The sequence below is a fragment of the Protopterus annectens genome, chromosome 10.part0 (genome assembly GCF_019279795.1).
Source record: "Protopterus annectens isolate FY-2018-M chromosome 10.part0, PAN1.0, whole genome shotgun sequence".
Taxonomy (NCBI): domain Eukaryota; kingdom Metazoa; phylum Chordata; order Ceratodontiformes; family Protopteridae; genus Protopterus; species Protopterus annectens.
Window position 1 is genome coordinate 1,516,891,025 of NC_056744.1, and position 23,572 is coordinate 1,516,914,596.

The 23,572-nt window shown below is 37.4% G+C and overlaps 1 protein-coding gene across 1 annotated transcript in view; it reads right to left on the reverse strand.

Annotated features, from left to right (window-relative positions):
- LOC122814325 (zinc-binding protein A33-like) overlaps positions 1–23,572 on the reverse strand; it is a 304,838-nt gene that overhangs the window by 184,614 nt on the left and 96,652 nt on the right. The window contains exons 2-3 of the mRNA XM_044086912.1: positions 1,067–1,089; positions 853–980 (exon numbers count right to left, since the gene is read on the reverse strand). Of these exons, the coding sequence (XP_043942847.1) occupies positions 853–980; positions 1,067–1,089 (151 nt within the window). The remainder of the gene's footprint in view (positions 1–852; positions 981–1,066; positions 1,090–23,572) is intronic.

Sequence of the window (23,572 nt, forward strand, 5' to 3'; positions counted from 1 at the left end):
CCAATCCATTGGGTCAACTTGTAGGGGAGAATTAGCAATGTGATAGCTTCCAGGGGAGCTGTCTTTCCAAAGTATGCAGTATTATTCCATTCCTGGCACTGAGTTTTAGACCATGCTCTGCCACCAGTTATTGGTCTGTATCATGCCTTCCTGAAGGGTATTTGTGCCTTTGGGTGATTCTATGGCAACAGCTGGTTTGAAATCATCTGCAAACTTGGTCACCCAGAGGCTCTTAATGTTGACTTCAGGGAAGTAAATGACAAAAACAGTGTCTCTAGCACGAAACCTTGAGAAACTCTGCTAGTGACTGGACTTTTTGTTGAGATAAACCTCCATTTCCTAACTTCTTGGGTAATATCTTTCAGCCAGCTAGCAATCAAGGTGGGTGATAGAGGTGTTTATACCTAATTTTGTGAGTTTGTCTATAATGCCCAATAGGGCCATTGTGTCAAATGCTTTTTTCAGGTCAAGGTGGGCAGTTTGTACCATTTTGACATCATCCATTGCTTTGATGACCTGATCAAAGCAGTCCACCAGGTTGAATAGTTATGACCTGTCCTTGATGTAACCTAATTTTGTCTACTGCATTGCCTCTTTAATCTTGCTTTGATTATAGGCTTTATAGTGTGTCAAGTTTTGGTCACTTTATTTTAGCATGCTGCTCCAAGGGAATTGTAGTAGAACTCGTACCTACTTCTTAATGTAGTAACATTATCTTTCCATGTGTTTACAAAATCATAAGGCACAGACCATGGTCTGAAATTAGGTCATAGTTTACAAACTGATCTTAGTATATAAGCAGCCCTCTCCTAAAATCTTTCTGCATCAAAGGTATAGAGATGTGCCTCTTACCAGGGATGAGGATGTTTAGCATTTCCTTCCAGACCTTGTACTGTAGAGGACCTTTGTACACCCCCAGAACCAGATCATCCGAAATCAGTTTTACATCGTCAGTTTTCACTTTTTGACTATCCTTGTTCCTGGAAAAAGAGAATAAATGTTATATATGATAATGTGCACAGAAGATGAAAAAAAAAAAGTACAAATAAATTACTGTGCCACATACCTCTCTGTTTCATTCTTGAGACTCTGTGTGGAATAGAATAATATGATTTTAATGCTGTTATGTACCGTTTTGTGATTTGATTGCACATGCATCAATTGGCTTGAAGTGAAATACTTGCTCTATGAATATGACAAAATGACAAAAATGGACCAAACCAAACTTTTTCAGATTAGAAATAACTGAAGTACATGAGCATCATCATTCACATATCCTGAACCTAGCACAACAGTAAATATCAAGAGCAAAACTCATGGTGTCCCAAATCCATAACCACATTTAGCTGTGATAAAATACCAAAATCCAATGATGTCTGAATCTATATGTTCTGGTATGCCAAGCTGTGCATTCTATCATTTGTTTAATTTTTTTTTCTGATATTCATCTACTGCCCATGCTGCAGATCAACATGCTGAAAAAGCCAAAGAAGGTATGCAGGTTAATATCTTCAGTAATTATCCAAAAACAATCACAATGAAATTGGGCAAAATGGGATGAATGATGTAAATCACAACTTAAATTTAATGCAAAATACTGAATATATTCAACTGAGAACTGGAAAGTCTGCAGTGGAGCTCACATCACTAGACAACAGCAGTAACTAAAGAAGGAAATGTACCTGGGAATACTGATGTCAGATTATCAAAAGATAGCCATGGAGTGAGAGAAAGCAGCAAGTAAGGCTAATAAATTGCAAGGTTTATATCAAAATACATGTACCTGAAAAAAATGAAAAGTTGTCTATCTTCATAACAGCTGCTAAGACCATATCTGCAGATGTGTGTACTGTTTGGGAAACCCCCTCAACCTAACAACATAGATGGAAAGACATGGTACAAAAGATGGATAGTTTAAAGGAAGACAAGAAAGAGTGTACAGCCTTCATCAGAAAGCCCTTAATGGGAGACTAAAAGAGCATTTATTTCCTATAAAAGGAAGTCAGATGCTACGGCCGGACATTTTAGTGTATTAAGGGAATCCAAGCATGCACTCCAAGGGACTTCTAGCTTTTATAAATAGTGATTTATAGGACCAAAAGGATTCACTGTGAGGGGGTGTTTAAGAAATGTGGGAGCATTACTACATCGAACAGGTGGAAATGACTAAAACAGCCATCCTAAAGATACAATAAGGTCAATATAGTTAATGAATTCAAGATTACATTGGAAAGCCATAAGGCCAGCCTTACAAAAATTGTGGTGAACTAAAATTTACACAAGTGGGATATCTACATTTTCTATCACTAGAATAAGATGTCTGTGTAGTCACAGAAACCTGGTTTAAGGCCTCAGAGAGTACTCCAGCCCTGCAAGGCTACAATGCCTTAAACACCTTTAGACCTCAATATGAACATGTGAAAACCAACAGAAGTAGTGTTTCAATCTACATTAGAGATAAATTCACCTAATGTCTAGTTAGACTGGACAACTCTATGGAGTTACACCAGGTCCAGGTTACTGTGGTTAAAACTCCCATTCAAGTCTTAGCCACATATAGATCCACCTCCATGGGTCACAACACCCTTGAAGCCTACTTAACCAAACTGAAGACATTAAAATTTTACCAAACACACTGGTTATGGGGGATTTCAATTATCCCACCATCAACTGGGAAACCTACTCTAGCCCAAACTTGGCACAGAAGTTCCCTGATGTTGTGAATTCAAATGCCCTGGAGCAAATTGTCCATACCCCAACAAGAGGAATTAACAGTCTAGATCTGGTCCTCATCAACTTGTCAAAAGGTGCACTGCTGCAAATGTTGGACCCTCATTAGTTAAAACTGACCAGAAATTAATCACCTTTGAATTGGCACTAACACCAGAACTCACAAAGGGTGAAATCTAAAAAACTTCACCAAAGCAAATTATACCCTCCTAGGTGAAGGTATAAATGCATTTCAAGGCCCACCCTAAGCTGAAAGTGGTAACTAAGCTTAAGCTTACACTAAAGCTCTGTACAGTCATTTGCATAAGTATATAAACTCAGCTGTACCAGATAGAATCAAAGCCACAGCCTCAATTAAAATCAAGCTGCCATGGTGGACTTCCAGCATCAACAAACTTGACAATAAATCCAAAAAGTTGCTTTCCAAGAAAACAAAGACAAGGACCAGTCAATGGAAAAGAGTCCTACTCAGTCTTAACAAGCAAATATAACAACTTGTCAAATCCTCCAAGAGCTTCTTTGAGAGAAACCTACTAGTACTGCCAAGAATAGCCATAAGGCCTTTTACAGCTACATATGTAACCTAAAGAATAGGACCCAAGTAAGTGCAGAATTGGTGGCCAACAGTATCACACACATTGACCCCATATAAATAGTGAACCTATTGGATAGGTTTGGTGAAAATTTCAACTTCTTATCCCCTCCTAACTTACCACAACCCCTCACCCAAATTCCCCCCACCTTACATATCTGAAGAGCAAATTCTCAAAGCCCTGTCGAAGGCAAAGAACATGACCTCTATGGGACCAGATGATATCTAAGACTGTCTTCTAAATGGGCTAAAACATAAACCCACATCACAACTAAGTACTGTTTTCAATCATAGCCTAACCATAGGCTTTGTTCCTGTGGAATGGAGAACAGCTAAAGTTATTCCCCTCCACAAAGGTGGCCTAGCACCAGACCCGGGAAATTACAGATAAATAAGCCTGACCAGCCTCATCTGTAAGCCCATGGAACATATCATTATGACCCCCTGTTGTGGAAGGAAGTAGTAGTCCACAAAAATCACAAAAACTAATAGGCCAAAGAGACAAGCAGATGATAAGAGTGGACTATTGAGGACAAGAAAGAAATTCTATATTGTTACTATTGTGAAAAAAGCTCAGAATTTCCAGACAAAAGATATACAAAAAAGAAAAAAAATAGAGGAAAGAAAAATACTTCCACAAGAAAAAACTTTCAGAAGCTTCAAATAAAAAATTATGTTCACCAATACAACAGATCCAATAAAAACGCTATACAGACCAATAAACTCTGTGTTATTTAGAAAAAGTAGTGACTGAGGAAGTGTGAAAATTTAAAGAACAAAATTTAGAGACATTTGAAGGGTATGAGAAAGAAATATGGACATGGAAAGAAAGAGAGATCTGATATGATGCAATACTTATGCAAAAGAGAAAGCAAAAATAATCAATGCAAAAATAGCAGCACTAAAGATATTTAAAGAGAAATACAGGCAAAGAGATCCAGATATAAAAATGTTCACAATACAAAAAAATAAGAAAACAAAAAGGAAAAGTAGAAAAGAGGATTAATAATGGAGATGTTACAGAAATAGAAGCTGAGGTTATGGATTACCTGCAAAGTGAAGGATTTAGTGTAGACAATTTAACTCAGATAACAACACAACAGGAGAAAGTAATGGACACTCAGATTAAGGAGAAACCAGTGGAGCAGGAAGCATCTAATCGGTTCACATGTGAAGATAATTTGGAGCGTCTAATAGGAAGCCATTAGAAAGGGTCAGTTGGAGCTATACAGCAAGAGAAACAACAAGGAACTGTGGCAACTCTGATACAGTCACTGTCAGGTAGTGATAGGCCAGTGATTTCCCATATGAAAGCACAATGGATGACACAAGGTGAAACTGAAGAGAATGTGGCAGAGGAAGAAGCTATAGAACTTTCTATAGAATGCCGCAGGAAATGACGAACAAAGACTGTTCCCTTGGTTTAGAAAAAAATGATCTAAGAGAAAAATTATTTGATTTATTAGAGATGGATAGACATATTAAGTTCAATGAAAGAAATAGACTGCAGAAGGTCAATAAAACTCAAAAAGTTAGAAGTTTGATAAAACAAATGAGCACAGTAATTAGGACTGTCCATAGAGATTCATGTGATATAACAGAAGTAAATAAGATACATTACTGTGCAGCCAAATTAATAACAGATAAAGTCCTACCAGAAGAACACAGAGTAGTAATGGAAAGAATGAGAGAAACTGAATGCCATCATGCAAGTATCGAATAGAAAAAACTATAAAGCAATGAAGACAAGAAGTGTCACTGTTAGAAGAATATAGAAGAAGGAACAGATCAACAAAAATTCTCAGAAAGCTAGACACGATAAAAACAATGCATAGTGTTATAATGGATCAGGATTTATCATGCATTATCACAAATAATAAACGAAAAATATCAGCACAGGCAGAAAAGCTTAGAAGATACACAGATAAATATAAAGGAAGAGTACAAATTAAGCAGTTTATGGATTACCCCCCCCCCAAAAGTTTATAGAGAATTGGGAAACAAGGTAAAAGGAATTGAAAGACCTCCAAACAGATGAAATAGAATCATTTTGGAGAAGTATTTATGAAGATCTTGTAGAACATAAAGATGCTAAATGGACAGAAGAAGTAAAAGAAAGAATAAGAAGTTCAAATGTACAGGATATGAAATGGGATGAAGTAACAGTCAAAGAGAATGAAACAAAGTTAAGAAAAGCCTCTAAATGGAAAATCCCAGGCCCAGGTGCAGTACCTAATTTATGTCTGAAAGTATTAACATCTGTGCATGAAGATTTAGCCATGAGTAAGAACTATTTGTATGCACACCCCAAACAGACACCAGCCTGGCTAACAAGAGGAAAAACAATGCTCCTACTTAAGAGTTAACCTGCAAGCTACCCTAAAAAATAGACCAATAACTTGCCTTCTGACGAGTTATAAACTATACACTGGAACTGATGCTGACAGAGTTTATAGTCATTTAGAAGAAAACTCAATTATGGCAATAGAACAAAAGGGTAATAAAAGAAAGTCATATGGAACAAATGATCATTTGTTGTTAAATAAAGTCATTGTAGTGAACTGTAAAAAGGGGAAGAATCTAAGTATGGCATGGATAGACTACAGAAAAGCATTTGACAGTATCCCACATTCATGGATAAAAGAGTACTTACAAATGTATAAGATACACCCTACACTGATAAATTACATCACAGTGACCATGAACCAGCGGCAAATTGCTTTGCAGTTAAGTCATAATAAAGAACAAACTGTTATTCCAGGAATAACAATCCAAAGGGGGATATTCAAGGTTGACTTTCTGTTACCACTGTTCTTTTGTCTTCCCCTTAACCCATTAAGCTGTCTGCTTAACAGATTAGCTCATGGCTATAATTTGGCTCCCAGAAAGCAACAAAGTGTAAAGACTTCTCATCTTCTCTTTGTCAATGATTTAAAATTCTACAGCTCATCAAATGAGGAACTGAAAGCACAAAATCAAGAAGTCATTTTTTTTTTTCAGATGATATAAGAATACCATTTGGTCTTAATAAATGTGCAAAATCAACCATTAAAGAAGGGAAGCTGCAGCACCAAGAACACTTTGGTTTGGGACAAGAATATAATATGAAAGAACTTGAGCAAGAGGGAGTGTATAAATATTTGGGAGTTGATGAAGGATCTGCAATAAAACATGAACAAATGTGAATAACATTTGGTAAGGAATATTTTAGAAGACTTAAATTAATCCTGAAAACAGCGCTGACATCCAGGAACAAAATTCAAGCTATAAACCAATTTGCTCTTCCTGTCCTAACAGTTTTGGAGTGACTAACTGGCCCTAAGAGGAGTTGGATAGATTAGACAGGAAAACAAGAAGGAAGCTTCATGCTCATCATATGATTTATAAAAATTAGTGTGTGCCAAGACTATATATTCCCCATTCTGAAGGAGGCATGGGCCTCCTTGAAATTGATTACATATATAGATATGAAATTGTGGGACTGTATACATATCTGCTGACCTCACAAGACCCAAACATAGTGAAAGTTTTGAAACATGATGAGAATAAATTTAAGATGGCTTCCCTGCTTAGTCTAGCAGAAGCATATCAGCATCAAGTGGGAATGGAAATTAAACCAGAAGTAGATAAAAAACAGGCAGCAACTGAATGTGTCAAAAACAAAAGAAAGAATATAAATTGAAGGACCAGATGAGAAGACAAGATATGTGGAAAATGAATAAATATATTTGCAAGTATAGAAAACTCCTGGAACAATCTCAGTTTGATAAGGATGGAATGCAGGAATGGTTAAAGGAGGCAAATTTAAACCAAAAGATAAAGGTTAATATTGGCACCCAAGACAGTGAACTACATCCACATTGGTTTACAAAGTCCACAACACCAACAAGAAAGTAACGGCCAACCTCCGCTCAGTACCAAACCAAAATAAAAAGTTCGAACGGATCCAGAAACTGCCACAGACCACAAGTTGATAAATTCAAAGAATAACCAAGGATTAACGCTTTATTTATACTGCGTTTTCGTCCACAAGTGACTTCATCAGATAACAAAGTGTACTCAATACAAGCTGAGCTTATATACATGTGCATTAAAATCTTGTCCAATCATGACAACCATTCAATTTAAAAACTAAATATTTTGCACTTCTTTTCCTGTGTCATACTTTTCATTATAAATAATTAACTTTAAAACATTTCTAAAACACAATAAGATTGAGGTATGTTTAAATAAACTACATTATATTATGTTGAAATCTTTTGATCCACTTATTTCTTGTTGATATTAATTTAATATTGAAGTGAGAAAATCAGTGGTTTGTTTTAAATGCCTTTGACTCACATCTTGTTAGCTATAGTGCCATCTAGTGACCTCTTTTAATATGGCAATTGATTTTATATCATATCTTCATTGCTTTTAATTTTAGAAGGGGTAAAATGGAAATGTGTTCATTTAAGCCAGGGTTTTTATTTGCTTCTAGATGTAATTGCCACCATAGTTCTTTGTAGGCTATGTTCTCTTCCCAGGGACCCCTCTTATGTCCATTTTCACCTGGTCCAGAACAAAAATCTGTATTCGTATTCCATACATAGTTGGGAGTGTCTAAAAGTCGTTAGTTTCTTTCCCTTTCCTGATATCGTATGTGTGTTCGTAAATCCTTTTCTTCAGGGTTCTGTCAGTCTTCCCAACATAAAATGATGCACATTTTCTACAGATTACCAAGTAAACCAAGCCCTTGGACTCGCAATTGAAATAGCCCCTACCTTGTAACCATAGCTCCCTACTGCTTAGATATATTTTTTCCTGGTTTATTATGAATTCACACTGTCCACATTTTCCACATTTATAGGTGCCTACCTTATCAGAGTTGGTTCTCTCACCTTGTTTTCTTCTATTCTTGTTCCCTAATTCTAGGATGTTCTTTATATTGTTGGAGTTTTTGTACACAATTCTTGGTTGTACTTCTGATATTCCTTCTATATCTGATAGAGTGGTGAACCTGTTCCACTCCTTTTGAAAGACGTCTTTCACCCTTTTGTTTAGAACATTATATTCTAATACAAATGCAAATTTAGTTCTGGCCAATTGGGAGGAAAAACACATTACCCGGTCGGAATTTGCAGAATATTTCTTATTATATAAAAGATTCCTCGACGATATAATAATTTTTTGGATAGGAGGTCAGGACAAACTGGATCAATTCATGAAATACATAGAAGGAACCACCAATTTCCTAAAATTTACACACACCACATCCTACACAAGAATCACCTACCTAGATGTGGAAATAATAAAAGGAAATGACACCTTGGAAACGAAAGTACACAGAAAGAACACATATGTTAACTCATTCCTTCATTTCAACAGTGGACACCCTATCCACTGTAAGAAAAATCTAGTGAAAGGCCAATTTGTCAGGGGGTCTAGGATGACCAGCACTGATGACGACTTCAACAAAGAATGTAATAAACTAGAGGAGATGTTCAGTGAGAGAGGATATCCTAAACAGTTTATTTGGCAATTCAGAAATGAGGTCACTGAAGCAAGAAAAGGAGATTCAAACCCATAAAGGGGTAAAGGAGCAACTAGTGGACGTAACTGACAACGACACATCCAAAAAGAAAATTATACACAAGCACTTGTATTAGAATATAATGTTCTAAACAAAAGGGTGAAAGACGTCTTTCAAAAGGAGTGGAACAGGTTCACCACTCTATCAGATATAGAAGGAATATCAGAAGTACAACCAAGAATTGTGTACAAAAACTCCAACAATATAAAGAACATCCTAGAATTAGGGAACAAGAATAGAAGAAAACAAGGTGAGAGAACCAACTCTGATAAGGTAGGCACCTATAAATGTGGAAAATGTGGACAGTGTGAATTCATAATAAACCAGGAAAAAATATATCTAAGCAGTAGGGAGCTATGGTTACAAGGTAGGGGCTATTTCAATTGCGAGTCCAAGGGCTTGGTTTACTTGGTAATCTGTAGAAAATGTGCATCATTTTATGTTGGGAAGACTGAGAGAACCCTGAAGAAAAGGATTTACGAACACACATACGATATCAGGAAAGGGAAAGAAACTAACGACTTTTAGACACTCCCAACTATGTATGGAATACGAATACAGATTTTTTGTTCTGGACCAGGTGAAAATGGACATAAGAGGGGGTCCCTGGGAAGAGAACATAGCCTACAAAGAACTATGGTGGCAATTACATCTAGAAGCAAATAAAAACCCTGGCTTAAATGAACACATTTCCATTTTACCCCTTCTAAAATTAAAAGCAATGAAGATATGATATAAAATCAATTGCCATATTAAAAGAGGTCACTAGATGGCACTATAGCTAACAAGATGTGAGTCAAAGGCATTTAAAACAAACCACTGATTTTCTCACTTCAATATTAAATTAATATCAACAAGAAATAAGTGGATCAAAAGATTTCAACATAATATAATGTAGTTTATTTAAACATACCTCAATCTTATTGTGTTTTAGAAATGTTTTAAAGTTAATTATTTATAATGAAAAGTATGACACAGGAAAAGAAGTGCAAAATATTTAGTTTTTAAATTGAATGGTTGTCATGATTGGACAAGATTTTAATGCACATGTATATAAGCTCAGCTTGTATTGAGTACACTTTGTTATCTGATGAAGTCACTTGTGGACGAAAACGCAGTATAAATAAAGCGTTAATCCTTGGTTATTCTTTGAATTTATCAACTTGTGGTCTGTGGCAGTTTCTGGATCCGTTCGAACTTTTTATTTTGGTTTGGTACTGAGCGGAGGTTGGCCGTTACTTTCTTGTTGGTGTTGTGGTTTTTTACGGCATGGAGAAGGAGAAGGAGACAGTACCCGTCAATGAAGACGGGAGCCAGGCCAGGAAACTGGTGGGACAGTTGACAGCGCTCGTTGATCTATTAACGCCCCTGTGTGAATCAATGGTGCAGCGTGCACAATACCCGGAAGAGGATTATCGTGATGATCGAGCAGGCGAACGCCAGCAGCGATTCAAACGCAAAAGGCACAGTCAAGGCCCTGGAAGCGGAGAAGCGGACTGGGGAGGACCGAATGGTCAAACTTTTGACCCAGCAACCACACCCGGTGTCCTGCAGGACTGGGACATTCCAAATATGGAGGATGACGCTCGTGAGTGCAACCGCGAAGGCAATGATTCACAGGGACGTCTACACAGAGGTACTGTACTTTTCTCCAGTAAAACGGAGATGAATAATTGGTTGAATGAACCATTCACTTTCAATTTTAATTCCAAGGAAGTGAATAACCTTCCACAACATAACTTTCATTCATTTAAGCAAAATGTAGACAATGTATCCAGGCTCATGTATAAATACAAATCCATTATCATTGAGAATGGATACCTTAATGAGTGTTTGAGAAGAGATATTGTCCCCAAGGGACTTCGGACTTGGAAATATCCCAACAATGTTCAGTTGGGATCTGTATTCCACACAGAACTTTTAAAAATTTTTAACAGATGTGGTTTGGATATTGTCAAATGTATTATTGAGGAAAACAATAGGAACCTGGTAATCATACAAGAGCAAATCAATGAGTTAGACTCACATATTAAAAATGACCTAGTTTTCGAAATTAAAGAAAATAGGCAGAGATACCAAGAGTTAAAAGGAGAAACGGAAGAGAAATGTAAAGGGTTGGTTAACAGGAAATTAGAAAAACTTAAAAGGGACATTCTTGAATATGAGAATGGAACTAACTATCCCAAACCAGTGTGTAGTAGTATCCCCTCATACCAAAGGAGAACTTATAACAAAAGAGGGCAAGATATACAGGGTGGAAGAAACGAATATAAGGACCCTTATATAGAAACACGTCATTTTAACTATGATAATGATTTCCCACCCTTAGAGAGACAACTGGATGAATACAGCCCAGAAAATAGAAACAGGGAAAATTTTCACAAGAGGGGGGGGATAAGGGGGAGGGGGAATTACAGACATTAGTATCTGTACCCACTCCCACAACAGACAAAACCAACTACATACTAAAAGAGGGTAATAAACATACATATAAAGGTTTCACAATATACAATTTTTGTAACCTGGAACTGAACGAAGAGCACTTTACATTAATGGAAAGGGGCTTCAAGTTCATACCCCTATCTAGAGGAAAAAGAGTGCAAACACTAATAGACATAAAACTCTTCATTAGAAAGGTCAATTTGGAATTATTATTTAGGAAAGAGGAGTTTTACCTTCAGAGAAACATAATAAAAGCCTCCGAGGAACAAAGAATTCTAAAAAGGAAATCCATCTTTAACCCACCCATTCAATCACAATTAAAAAACTTTGAAAAAGTAATGGAAAATGAAGTAAAGAAGTTAGACAAAGATGTGAGATTTACACACAACTTGAATACAAAAGAGTCAAAAGTTTTAGAAGAGCTCAGAAACAACGAGATGATTAGGGTCATGAAACCTGACAAGGGTGGGGGTATTGTCTTTATGGAATCCATAGAATATGAAGGAAGGATGAACAAAATATTAATGGAAGAAACCAAATATAGGACAGTTTCACGCAACGAAATAAACATAGCATATCAGAAGATAGACACAATGTTGGAGGACATGGTCATGGAAAGTGTCATCGAAGAAAAAATGCTCACTTTTTTGAAAACTAATAAACCAAAAATTCCAATCATTTTCGGTATTCCGAAAATACATAAAGACATGGAAACCCCCCCCCTTAGACCCATAGTATCAGCAGAAGGGTCCAAAACGACACCTTTAGCCATATTTGTAGATACAAAGACAAAACACATATGGAAAAATAAGAAAGCCATCTTGAGAGACTCTTGGGACTTACTAAGAGAATTGGGACCAGAGATGTTTGATAAGGAGACGATATTTGTAACAATCGACATAGTAGATCTATTTGGTTCCATACCATACCACGAAGGTATCAGAATGTTCGAGGAAGAGGTGTTTGGAGACAATAGTTTAACATTTGAAGACAAAGTAGCATGTATAGGTTTCATGGACTCAGTATTAAGGAACAATTTTTTCCTATATCAAGGGGAACTTTTTCAACAAATTCAAGGGGTGGCAATGGGTGCGGCTTGCGCACCCAGTTTTGCAAATTTAGTTCTGGCCAATTGGGAGGAAAAACACATTACCCGGTCGGAATTTGCAGAATATTTCTTATTATATAAAAGATTCCTCGACGATATAATAATTTTTTGGATAGGAGGTCAGGACAAACTGGATCAATTCATGAAATACATAGAAGGAACCACCAATTTCCTAAAATTTACACACACCACATCCTACACAAGAATCACCTACCTAGATGTGGAAATAATAAAAGGAAATGACACCTTGGAAACGAAAGTACACAGAAAGAACACATATGTTAACTCATTCCTTCATTTCAACAGTGGACACCCTATCCACTGTAAGAAAAATCTAGTGAAAGGCCAATTTGTCAGGGGGTCTAGGATGACCAGCACTGATGACGACTTCAACAAAGAATGTAATAAACTAGAGGAGATGTTCAGTGAGAGAGGATATCCTAAACAGTTTATTTGGCAATTCAGAAATGAGGTCACTGAAGCAAGAAAAGGGAGATTCAAACCCATAAAGGGGGTAAAGGAGCAACTAGTGGACGTAACTGACAACGACACATCCAAAAAAGAAAATTATACACAAGCACTTGTATTAGAATATAATGTTCTAAACAAAAGGGTGAAAGACGTCTTTCAAAAGGAGTGGAACAGGTTCACCACTCTATCAGATATAGAAGGAATATCAGAAGTACAACCAAGAATTGTGTACAAAAACTCCAACAATATAAAGAACATCCTAGAATTAGGGAACAAGAATAGAAGAAAACAAGGTGAGAGAACCAACTCTGATAAGGTAGGCACCTATAAATGTGGAAAATGTGGACAGTGTGAATTCATAATAAACCAGGAAAAAATATATCTAAGCAGTAGGGAGCTATGGTTACAAGGTAGGGGCTATTTCAATTGCGAGTCCAAGGGCTTGGTTTACTTGGTAATCTGTAGAAAATGTGCATCATTTTATGTTGGGAAGACTGAGAGAACCCTGAAGAAAAGGATTTACGAACACACATACGATATCAGGAAAGGGAAAGAAACTAACGCACTTTTTAGACACTCCCAACTATGTATGGAATACGAATACAGATTTTTTGTTCTGGACCAGGTGAAAATGGACATAAGAGGGGTCCCTGGGAAGAGAACATAGCCTACAAAGAACTATGGTGGCAATTACATCTAGAAGCAAATAAAAACCCTGGCTTAAATGAACACATTTCCATTTTACCCCTTCTAAAATTAAAAGCAATGAAGATATGATATAAAATCAATTGCCATATTAAAAGAGGTCACTAGATGGCACTATAGCTAACAAGATGTGAGTCAAAGGCATTTAAAACAAACCACTGATTTTCTCACTTCAATATTAAATTAATATCAACAAGAAATAAGTGGATCAAAAGATTTCAACATAATATAATGTAGTTTATTTAAACATACCTCAATCTTATTGTGTTTTAGAAATGTTTTAAAGTTAATTATTTATAATGAAAAGTATGACACAGGAAAAGAAGTGCAAAATATTTAGTTTTTAATTGAATGGTTGTCATGATTGGACAAGATTTTAATGCACATGTATATAAGCTCAGCTTGTATTGAGTACACTTTGTTATCTGATGAAGTCACTTGTGGACGAAAACGCAGTATAAATAAAGCGTTAATCCTTGGTTATTCTTTGAATTTATCAACTTGTGGTCTGTGGCAGTTTCTGGATCCGTTCGAACTTTTTATTTTGGTTTACAAAGTCCATTGAACATGTGGGAGAAACAGACAAATGTAGATTTTGAAAACAGAATTAGAAACTGTTGCACACCTTGTTGCTGGCTGTGACATCCTAATAGCAGAAGATCTGTATACTGAAAGGCATAATAATGTGGCAAGACTGTTGTACTGGGGATTGTGCAAGCATGATAATATTGAAGTAGCTGAAAAACACTGGAAATATGAGCCACAAAGCATCATAGAAAATGATGAAATCTACATCACATGGTATCACCTGTTACCAACTGTTCAAAAGACAGATGCAAAAAAAAATGATACAGTGGTCCATGAAAAAAGAAAAAAGTAGTATTGATCATTGAAATCAATACACCCAGTGGCTGCATGTGTCTTGCGTACAGAGAGAGAGAGAGAGAGAGAGAGACGCACACACACACACACACACACACACACACACACACACACACACACACACACACACACACACACACACATAAAGTCATAAAATATCAGGAACTGCAGGCAAAAAAGTGAGAACAATGTGGAAGGAAGATACTCAAACAATTCCAATAGTAGTAGGAGCAATGGGTCTTTTAAAAAGAATCTACAATTGTATTTAGATATGTTACCTATACAAGTAATTCCATATGAATTCCATACAAATTGCAGGAGTCGTTACTGGACACATTGCGGTTGCTGCACTTCTGGCTGACATCAAAGATTGAAACAATAGTAATTTCATAAACCTTAATCATACTTTGACTTAGGAATCGGGTCTATTCCTGTTATTGTATTAGAAACCCAAAAGACTTGGAGAAATTAAAAAAGGGAGAGACCTCATAAAGGCATAGGTCAACTCCAAACCCTGAACCCTACCCAATTCGGCTTTGTGAAAGGCAAATGCTGTCTGTTAAATCCAGTGGATTTCTTTGAAAGTATGACCAAGGCCATTGATGAGGGCAAATCTGTGCTCACAGCATGCCATGACTTAGCAAAGGCTTTCGACACAATCCCACATTTTGGGCATTACCAATAAACTTAGCAGACTGAATGTAAACCCCTTCATTGCAGGAGGGGTTGCTAACTGGCTCACAAACTGGACAGACACTATCAAACTGGGTGACTCCACATCAACCAGCAGACTTGTTACCACTGGGGTGTCACAGGGGTCAGTGCTGGGCTCCCTACTGTTTGGTATATACTTTTCAGAAGTTCAGGTCAAAAATAAAGGATTGTGGCTGACCAGGTTTGCAGACAACTGTAAACTAGGTGCAATCATTGAATCCCCAAATTATGTCAGTACACTCAAGGAGGGTTTCATACAGTCCAAAAACTGTTGCATTATTCATGGTCTCAACATGAATGCAAAGAAATGTTTTCATCATTCCCTTCAGCACAAACAATGCTCCTTCACACTATCAAACTGACAAAAACCCAAATAGCTTTTTCCACTACTGAGAACTGGATGCACCAAAATCATCTCTCTCTAAACTCTAATAAATCCAAAATTCTTCTCTCCGCTCCCTCCAGGGCTTGCACATTTGATAAAACAGCATTCAAAATCATAAGCCAAACAAAGTCAACCATAGAGGTGGTCCCATCTGCAAAACTCCTTGGCATCACTATAGACGAGCACCTCAAATTTGATAGCCACATACAACAAAACATAAAGAAAACCCACCAAAAGCTAGGTATGCTCTATAAGAACAACTGCTTTCTCTCCAACTCCGCTAGACATTCCTTAGCAACTACCTATCTTCTACCATCTCTACTATATGGAGCCCCTCTCCTTACTAACCTGTCTTCTTCCATCTCCACTAAACTCGAAATCTGCTATAATAAAATCTCTAAATTTGCTACCAAATCTAAAACCTCTTCTCACCATTGTCTTTCCCTACAAACTCTGAACTGGCTAGAACTCCCTAACTACCTAGACTATCTCCAACTAACCACTGCTCACAAATTAATATTCTACCCTGAAAAATGCCCAGCCCTAGCAAACATCCTTCCGCCTTACACCCCAAACAGATCTCTTAGATCTAAACACCAAAATTTAATCACCATCCACAAACCCAATCGCCCTGCTGGCCAGCTCCTTCCCTCCTACTCTCTTGGCAGGAAATGGAACTCTCTCCTTCTTCTCTTAGAACAACATCTAACACTGAAGCCTTCAAAATCCAACTTTTCTCTTACTTATCCTCTAAACATAAGTGCACCTGCTTACATCCTACATAAATCTACATAAATTCCCCTTGAACCCTCTACATCCTTTCTCTTTACTCTACCCTAATACTATCTTCTTTTCTTCTCTTTTTCTCTCTCGATCACTGCTTGATCAAACTATATTCTACTCTCAGTTTATGTACTTTCTCTCTCTCTACTCCTCATATGTAAATATTGTAAATAGCATGTAACCTTACACCTTCTTTTCATACAGTCAAACCTGCTACTTAAGGAAACTACTAAATCTATTGTATCTACCTTCCTGAATGATGTTTTTTGAAGTATACTGCGTGTATTTGCTTTTTTACTAACTGTATTCAATGTAATGTTATTCCAAATGTATATATTTTATTACTATATTTTACACTATGTAACTTAGATTGTATTTGCTTTGCTTTTGGAGCTTTTCTCCCCGGGCCTCCACTGAAAATGGGTACGTTCTGGCCCAGTGGACTTCCCCGGTAATCAAACTGGAAATAAAATAAATAAATAAATCAAATCAACAATAAGACTTTAAGCATCTATAAAGTGGGTAAGGGACCTGGGATCACAGGTTAACTGTGACCTTATCTTTGACCACCACATGTTTACCATTGTAAGCAAAGCTTTCCACATAGATCACTTGATTAGTAAAGGTATCACCTTGATAGCAAAAGAAGTTATAAACCCCCTATACTCAGCACTTATCCGACACTTAAATTAGTTTAACACCCCATTTGGTATGTACAGTGCTAAGCACTTGCAGCAGTTAGAAGACCTCAGAAGTTTCCAACAAAGAAGATCAATGGCCATCAGCATGAGCCTTACACAGACTGACTGAAGTCCCTGTCACTATACTCCGTATCATACAGACTTACTAGGGAAGACTTGTGCCTGGCCTATAGAGCAATCCAAGATCCAAACTTAATGAACTTACTACATATCCATAAATCTAATGGGTCTAGGGCTACCCATTCCAGGGACTTAAATATGGCCTGTGACTTAAATAGGATATGCTGGATGGACAGATTTATCTCCCAGTGACTGCCACATCTTTGGAACAGGCTACCAATTCATGTGAAATAGAGCACTTTTATGACACTTCAAGAGGATCCTGGAGGAGTGGATGGGGCACTGTAAATTCTTACTGCAGATAGCACCCACAACCCTCTTGGACATGGGCAGTCATCATTAAATGCAATCTAGAGTATTGACTAGTACTTCTATGGTATTACATTGGGTTGAAACAGCTAGGCTTAAAATGACCTCTGGATCGATAGTCTAGTAATCTCCTACGGTCCTATGATCCTATGTACATTGTCCAGATAACAGTAGCTAGAGTAGGTAAAATACATGGGCCTTAATTTCCTTCAATATCTTAATTTGTCATTTTTCAATTAGTACGTTCAATTGATTTTTTATAATCCTTGTTTTAGGACTCATTTAATACACTATTTAACATTACTGCAAAATTATTTGCTAAAGAGTGATTAAGTAGTCACTATGTACAATCATCTGTGATGAGTTATGAACACAAATGTAATTGTTTCCTGCATCTGAAGTTTAGCACTGTTACATTCCTGAGGTTGTTATAATACTTGGCTATGTTGTGAGTTACAAGAAAAATAGTGAACACTTACAAAGTTAATAGTGAATTTATGCCAGATTAAATGCTGGCACATTTCCAGGAGAATTTTAGGTGTGTCAACAGCCTGGAACCACTTTGCAGAGAATATTTCAGGAACTACTGCAGTGTCATTGTGTAGTTTCAGCCTAAGTGGTATCACCACTACATGTGCAAAGTTACCATTCAGCATAAAACTGTTAATATATAAATAAGGATCACTGGAACCAGTACAAATCTAGAAAGGCTTAATTCAGCACAACACCACAACTAAAAAAAATAAACCACTATAAATAGTAAGGAAAAATAAACACCTATATGTGCTGGATAAATGACTCACTAAATGTAACAGAGAATAAAATCCAAAGACAATCAACAAGGTGAGACGAGACCAGGCCATGTTCATATAAGAAGCCCATTTTTATTTTATACACATAAGTGCTTTTGCAGTACTAAAGACTGCTTCTTCAGATGTAACAAATCCCAAACTCCAATGAATCAATTTATATACCAGTTGTAAGTCACATGTCCAAATCAGTAAAATATTTAAAGAGATAAAAATATACAATGAAAATAAACTGTCAAATCCATATGAACTTACATAAAAGTATATGCAAAACACTTTATACATACATATAATTTAACAATAGTGCTATCTAAAAAGTGGATGCACCTTCACCATTGGCTTAATAGGAACTTTATCATTTAAACCAAACCCAAAATCAGCTCTTAACCTAATTATCCACTTACTTTCAAGACATTCTGTTGCATTTTGTATATCTCTTTTCTTTTGACTGACTTCAACCTTACCTATAACTAAAAATTTGAATTTGTGTGTAATTGAGGTCTCTTTTACATGTTTAGATAAAGCATTGTTCGAAGAACCATTGCTAATATTGTATAAATGTTCTCGTATGTGATCCTTTAGACACCTATCAGTCTTATCTACATAAAATGCTTTGCATATGATGCAGTGTGCTAAGTACACTACATGTGTACTCTAACATGTAGCTGAAACATTAAACTTATAGCTGTTAAGCTGATCTGGGTACCAACATTCTCCAGAGATGTCAATATAATCACAATAATTGCAGCTACATCATGGTTTAGTAATTATCTATCATCTTTCTTATTCCTGCTAGCAGTTTTTCCATATGTAAGTATTCTATGATGGCATAACATTTGTTTTAAAGATATTTTCTTTTTATATGTGAAGCTAGGTTCTGCACCTATTATATTCTTCAACTCTGAATTTCTGGTCAAAATAGACTAATGTTTCTTAATGATATTTACAATACCATTAGAACCTTTAGAGAATGTTATTGGTACTCTGTATCTAATATTATTAGCTTGCTTACTTCTAAAAAATAGGGAGATTTGGTGAAAAATGTAGTCTACATTCATCCTTCCTATTTTGTATCATATAATCCAATATATTTTGTAGCCTATTCTTATTATATCCTCTCACCATAAATCTATCTTCCAAGCTCTTATTTCTATCTGAAAATTATCGTCATTAGCTACTACTCTTGACACTCTTAAAACTTGGCCTTTACTAATATTTTTAAAAACATGATGCGGATGCATACTGGAGTGACTGCTTGAGTTAAGATGGAGAAAGACACACACTGTATGGAGTAGGTTAAATACTGCATGTATAGGGTATCACTGTGTGAAACAGGATGGGGATGGGTATACATGGTGTATACAGGATGTTGCTATATCTATTTTGATAGGGAGGCATCTATGCTTTCTGCATGAGATATCACTGTAATGGTTAGGATAGTGCAGAATGCGTATTTTGTATGTAGGTTGCTACTGCATATGTTCGAATGAGATAGGATACACTGTTTGCTGGAGAGTATATGTTAAAATGGGATGTGATACACATGGGAATATCATTGCATTAGAATGGGAGGGATACAGACTGTGTCTACACAGTGACACAGTATGTGATAGGATGGGCAGGGATGCACACTGTGTTTGTGTGATGTCCACCACTGCTAATATTGTTATATTGTTGGCTTTGATTACCAGTATACAAAATCCATTTTCCTTGAGAACAAGGTACCTTCCTAGCTACCTCCCTCAAGTCCTGTAATGTAGGGTCCAAGAGCTGAGTCTGTCTCATCTCTCTGTTTGTAACTCTTCCCAGCTCCCCTCTACAGGAAATCTGGCAGTATCTAACAGCGGTACCTCACTGTCAGCCTGGGTACTACTACTCACCTCTGCCCTTGCAGTCACTTTATACAAGGGTACATCAGTACTCACCAGCAGCTGTGTCTCACCTACAGCCTCACTTCTACAGGGTAGTTCCTTCCCTGCAGTAGCCACATCATCAGTCTTGACTTCAAATGTGTGGTCTGTCTGGGTCTCCCCCAAGCAACCAGACCAACAAGCCTGTCTCTAAGCCTGACTGCATGCCACTGCATGCATACAAGGTACTGCATTATCAAAATAATTCCCTATCAAGACATCTGCAGGCATATCCTCAAATACACCTACTTGCTTGCTTCCTTTTCCACCCTCCCAGTCAAGGTAAACCCTGGCCAAAGGCATTTGGAATGGGATCCCTCCTAAAACTCTGACTGGAATGGACTGCCCAAGCAAGTACTGCTCCTCTTTAACCACTGCAGGCTTCACAATGCTTATATCAGAAGTTGTGTGTCTCTCTTGGCAGTGGCCTGTTTTCTTTCCACCAAGATCGGATATAAACTGTGTTTGTAGTTTGGTACTCTGTTGTCTCCAGAAAACTTACCACTGCCATTCTATTATTCCCACTTGCTGGTTCCCCCACTTTTTATTTCCCACCTTGCCTCCATCAACATCTATATGCTACATGTATGTATGTATGTATGTATGTATGTATTTATGTATATGTTTATTTATTTATTTAACATTTGTTTACCAGGAAAGTCCGAATTGGAACGAAGCCTATTTTCATTGGAAGTTCAGGGAGATTTGCTCCAGATGCATGTCTTTGTAATACACAAATGCAGGAAGGACATGCAGACTCTGCACAGAAGGCACTCCAGCCAAGAATCAAACCAGAGAACCTCTTGCTGTGAGATGACAACACTACTGCTGTACCACTGTGCCATCCAATGGCCCCACTGATTACATTTAAAACATTTAACCCTTGATCCTGGCCATGTACCTGAACTAGTGACTTCCCTTGCTACTGACAGACTCTGTTGGGGCAGTTTAGGCTGCCCACCATGGGTTCCCTTATATCCGTTTGCAGCACTGGGTATCCCTTTCCTATGCAGTGATGCCCTGCTTGCTAGGTATAGGTCTTTCTTTCCTCAACTCATCTGCAGAGTTGCATTTCCTGTCTGCCAACCAGATTTTCATGTCCTCAGGCAAAGTGCTAAGGGTGTGTTCCCTAAACAAAAGGTCTGCCAGCTTTTCAAAACTGGTGGCCTGACACCCACTCAAGCACCTATGAAAATAAGTGCTTAGTTCAGCAATATAGTAACATATGTTTTCATCTGCCTTCCGTCTATGCTCATGAAACTTTTTTCTATAAGCTTCAGGTGTTAACTTAAAACATTGTAATAAACAGTGCTTAACTTGATCATAATCTATGCAATCAGTATCAGACAATTTAGGAACAACAGTTACAGCTTTACCATGGAGTAAGGGGTGAGGAACTGTACCCAGAGCCCCTCAGCCAGCATTATACTGTTGGCATACTTTTTCAAATATATGAATAAAACTAAAAAAAATCACCTTCTTCATACTGAGGAAGAAGTTTACTGATCTTTATTGCTTCTGGGGTACAATCACTCCCTTCCCCACTATCTCCATGACCCTGACAAAGAGTCAGAATTTCCTTTTCATATTGCCTGTGCCTCTAATTTTATTTAGCTTCCAAACACCACAGTCTCTCTGCTAATTCTAGTTCAATCTCCAAATGCCATAGTCTGCCTGCTGATTTTAATTCCAAACATTTGGACTCCAGTTCAAGTCTCCTTTACTTCATATGGATTTTTAAGTCCTTTGAGGAAAAGTTGAACTGTCCTGTTTCTGAGCACTGTACATCCCCAATGCCAGTCTGGTTGTTTTCCTGGTTGCTGATTTGTGATGCAACTGTGATTAAGGCAGCAAGTATTTCCCCTTTAGTCAAATTGACATGCACCAGTCCTTTGGCTTGGCACATCTCAGCCAACTGGTTCCTTGTCAGCTTGCCATAATCGTCTGCCAACATCATTGCCTGCTCTCCCTTACTAAGCTAACAAAAAGTAAATAAACTATTGTGATATGAAACTCTGAATGTCTACTGTGTGGCTGCTGAGACTACACCTTTCTTTAGTAACAATTGCTTACAGGCTACATAAATTCAATATCCACACTGCTGCTCACCAATGTGTGAGCATGTGATAGTGTCTTCACTGCCACCAACATATGATTCCTACCACTGCTACCAGTGTGTGATGGCTATCAATATATGTTGTCCCCATGCTGGACCAATAATCAAGGAGCCTGAATCCTCACAACTGACACTGGAGAGCAATGTGCACTTGGAATACAAATGGATACATACACGCAGTATTTCCAGATGCAGAATTCTCTGCATCGAGTACAATTTCCCTTAAGAGCAAACAGGGAACAAACTCAGCCTGGGGTCTGGATGTTTCTATATCTGTCTCCCTCCAGGTCTCCAATAAGACTCCCCACTGGTACAGTTTTAGGGTCAGGTCCTCAGCTGAGTGTCCAAGCCAAGTCCTCCAGCACCTTCTCTGTAACCTCATGGCTTCGTGTCCCTGTCCCAAGTAGCTGACACACACGCACTGAGAGATCTGATTTTAGACACACACACACACACACACACACACACACACACACACACACACACACACACACACACTGGGAAAAGGCTGTCACAGATTTACCTGCTATGTCCCCTTCTGACAAGAGTATAAGGTAGTTATCACTGCCACCTGGCACTCCACAATCAGATACTCTAAAGATCTTAACAAAGGCTGTCCAGTTATACTGTGTAACATTAATACTAATACAAATGGCTAGGCCAAGAGGGCTAAGCCTTCTGAAGTGATCTGCACAGTGTCACCAAATAAATGTATGTACACTTAAGGTTAAATACTTTCTACAAGGACAAGCCACAATAAAAGTTTAAATATAGTTAATAATAAATAATAAAAGAACATGAAAATACTGAATATATATTTGCAGCAAACCACAGAGTTCAAATCACAGAAAATATTGAAATTAACATTGATGGACAGACTCATACAAATAAAGAAAAACACTCTTTGAGCTAAGCTTCACTATATTCCTAACTGAATCTAAGGGAAGTTTAGTGTTCCCAGGTTAAGTTACTTACTACCACAAGGCAAGATGCTGTGGAGGAGGGTCTTTCTGGTCAGACTTCCCACACAGAATACTCTATACTTTGAGATTTTTCTTTGTAATATCTATATATAATTTCCAAGAGGACTGGCAAAATGACCTCATGTGGTCACCTGACTCTGGGTTCTTACAGTTTGCATACATCCTACTGCACATATTAGAATGGGATTTTATAGACACTGCATATATGGACTGTCATTATTTTAGTATGGTCAGGATACA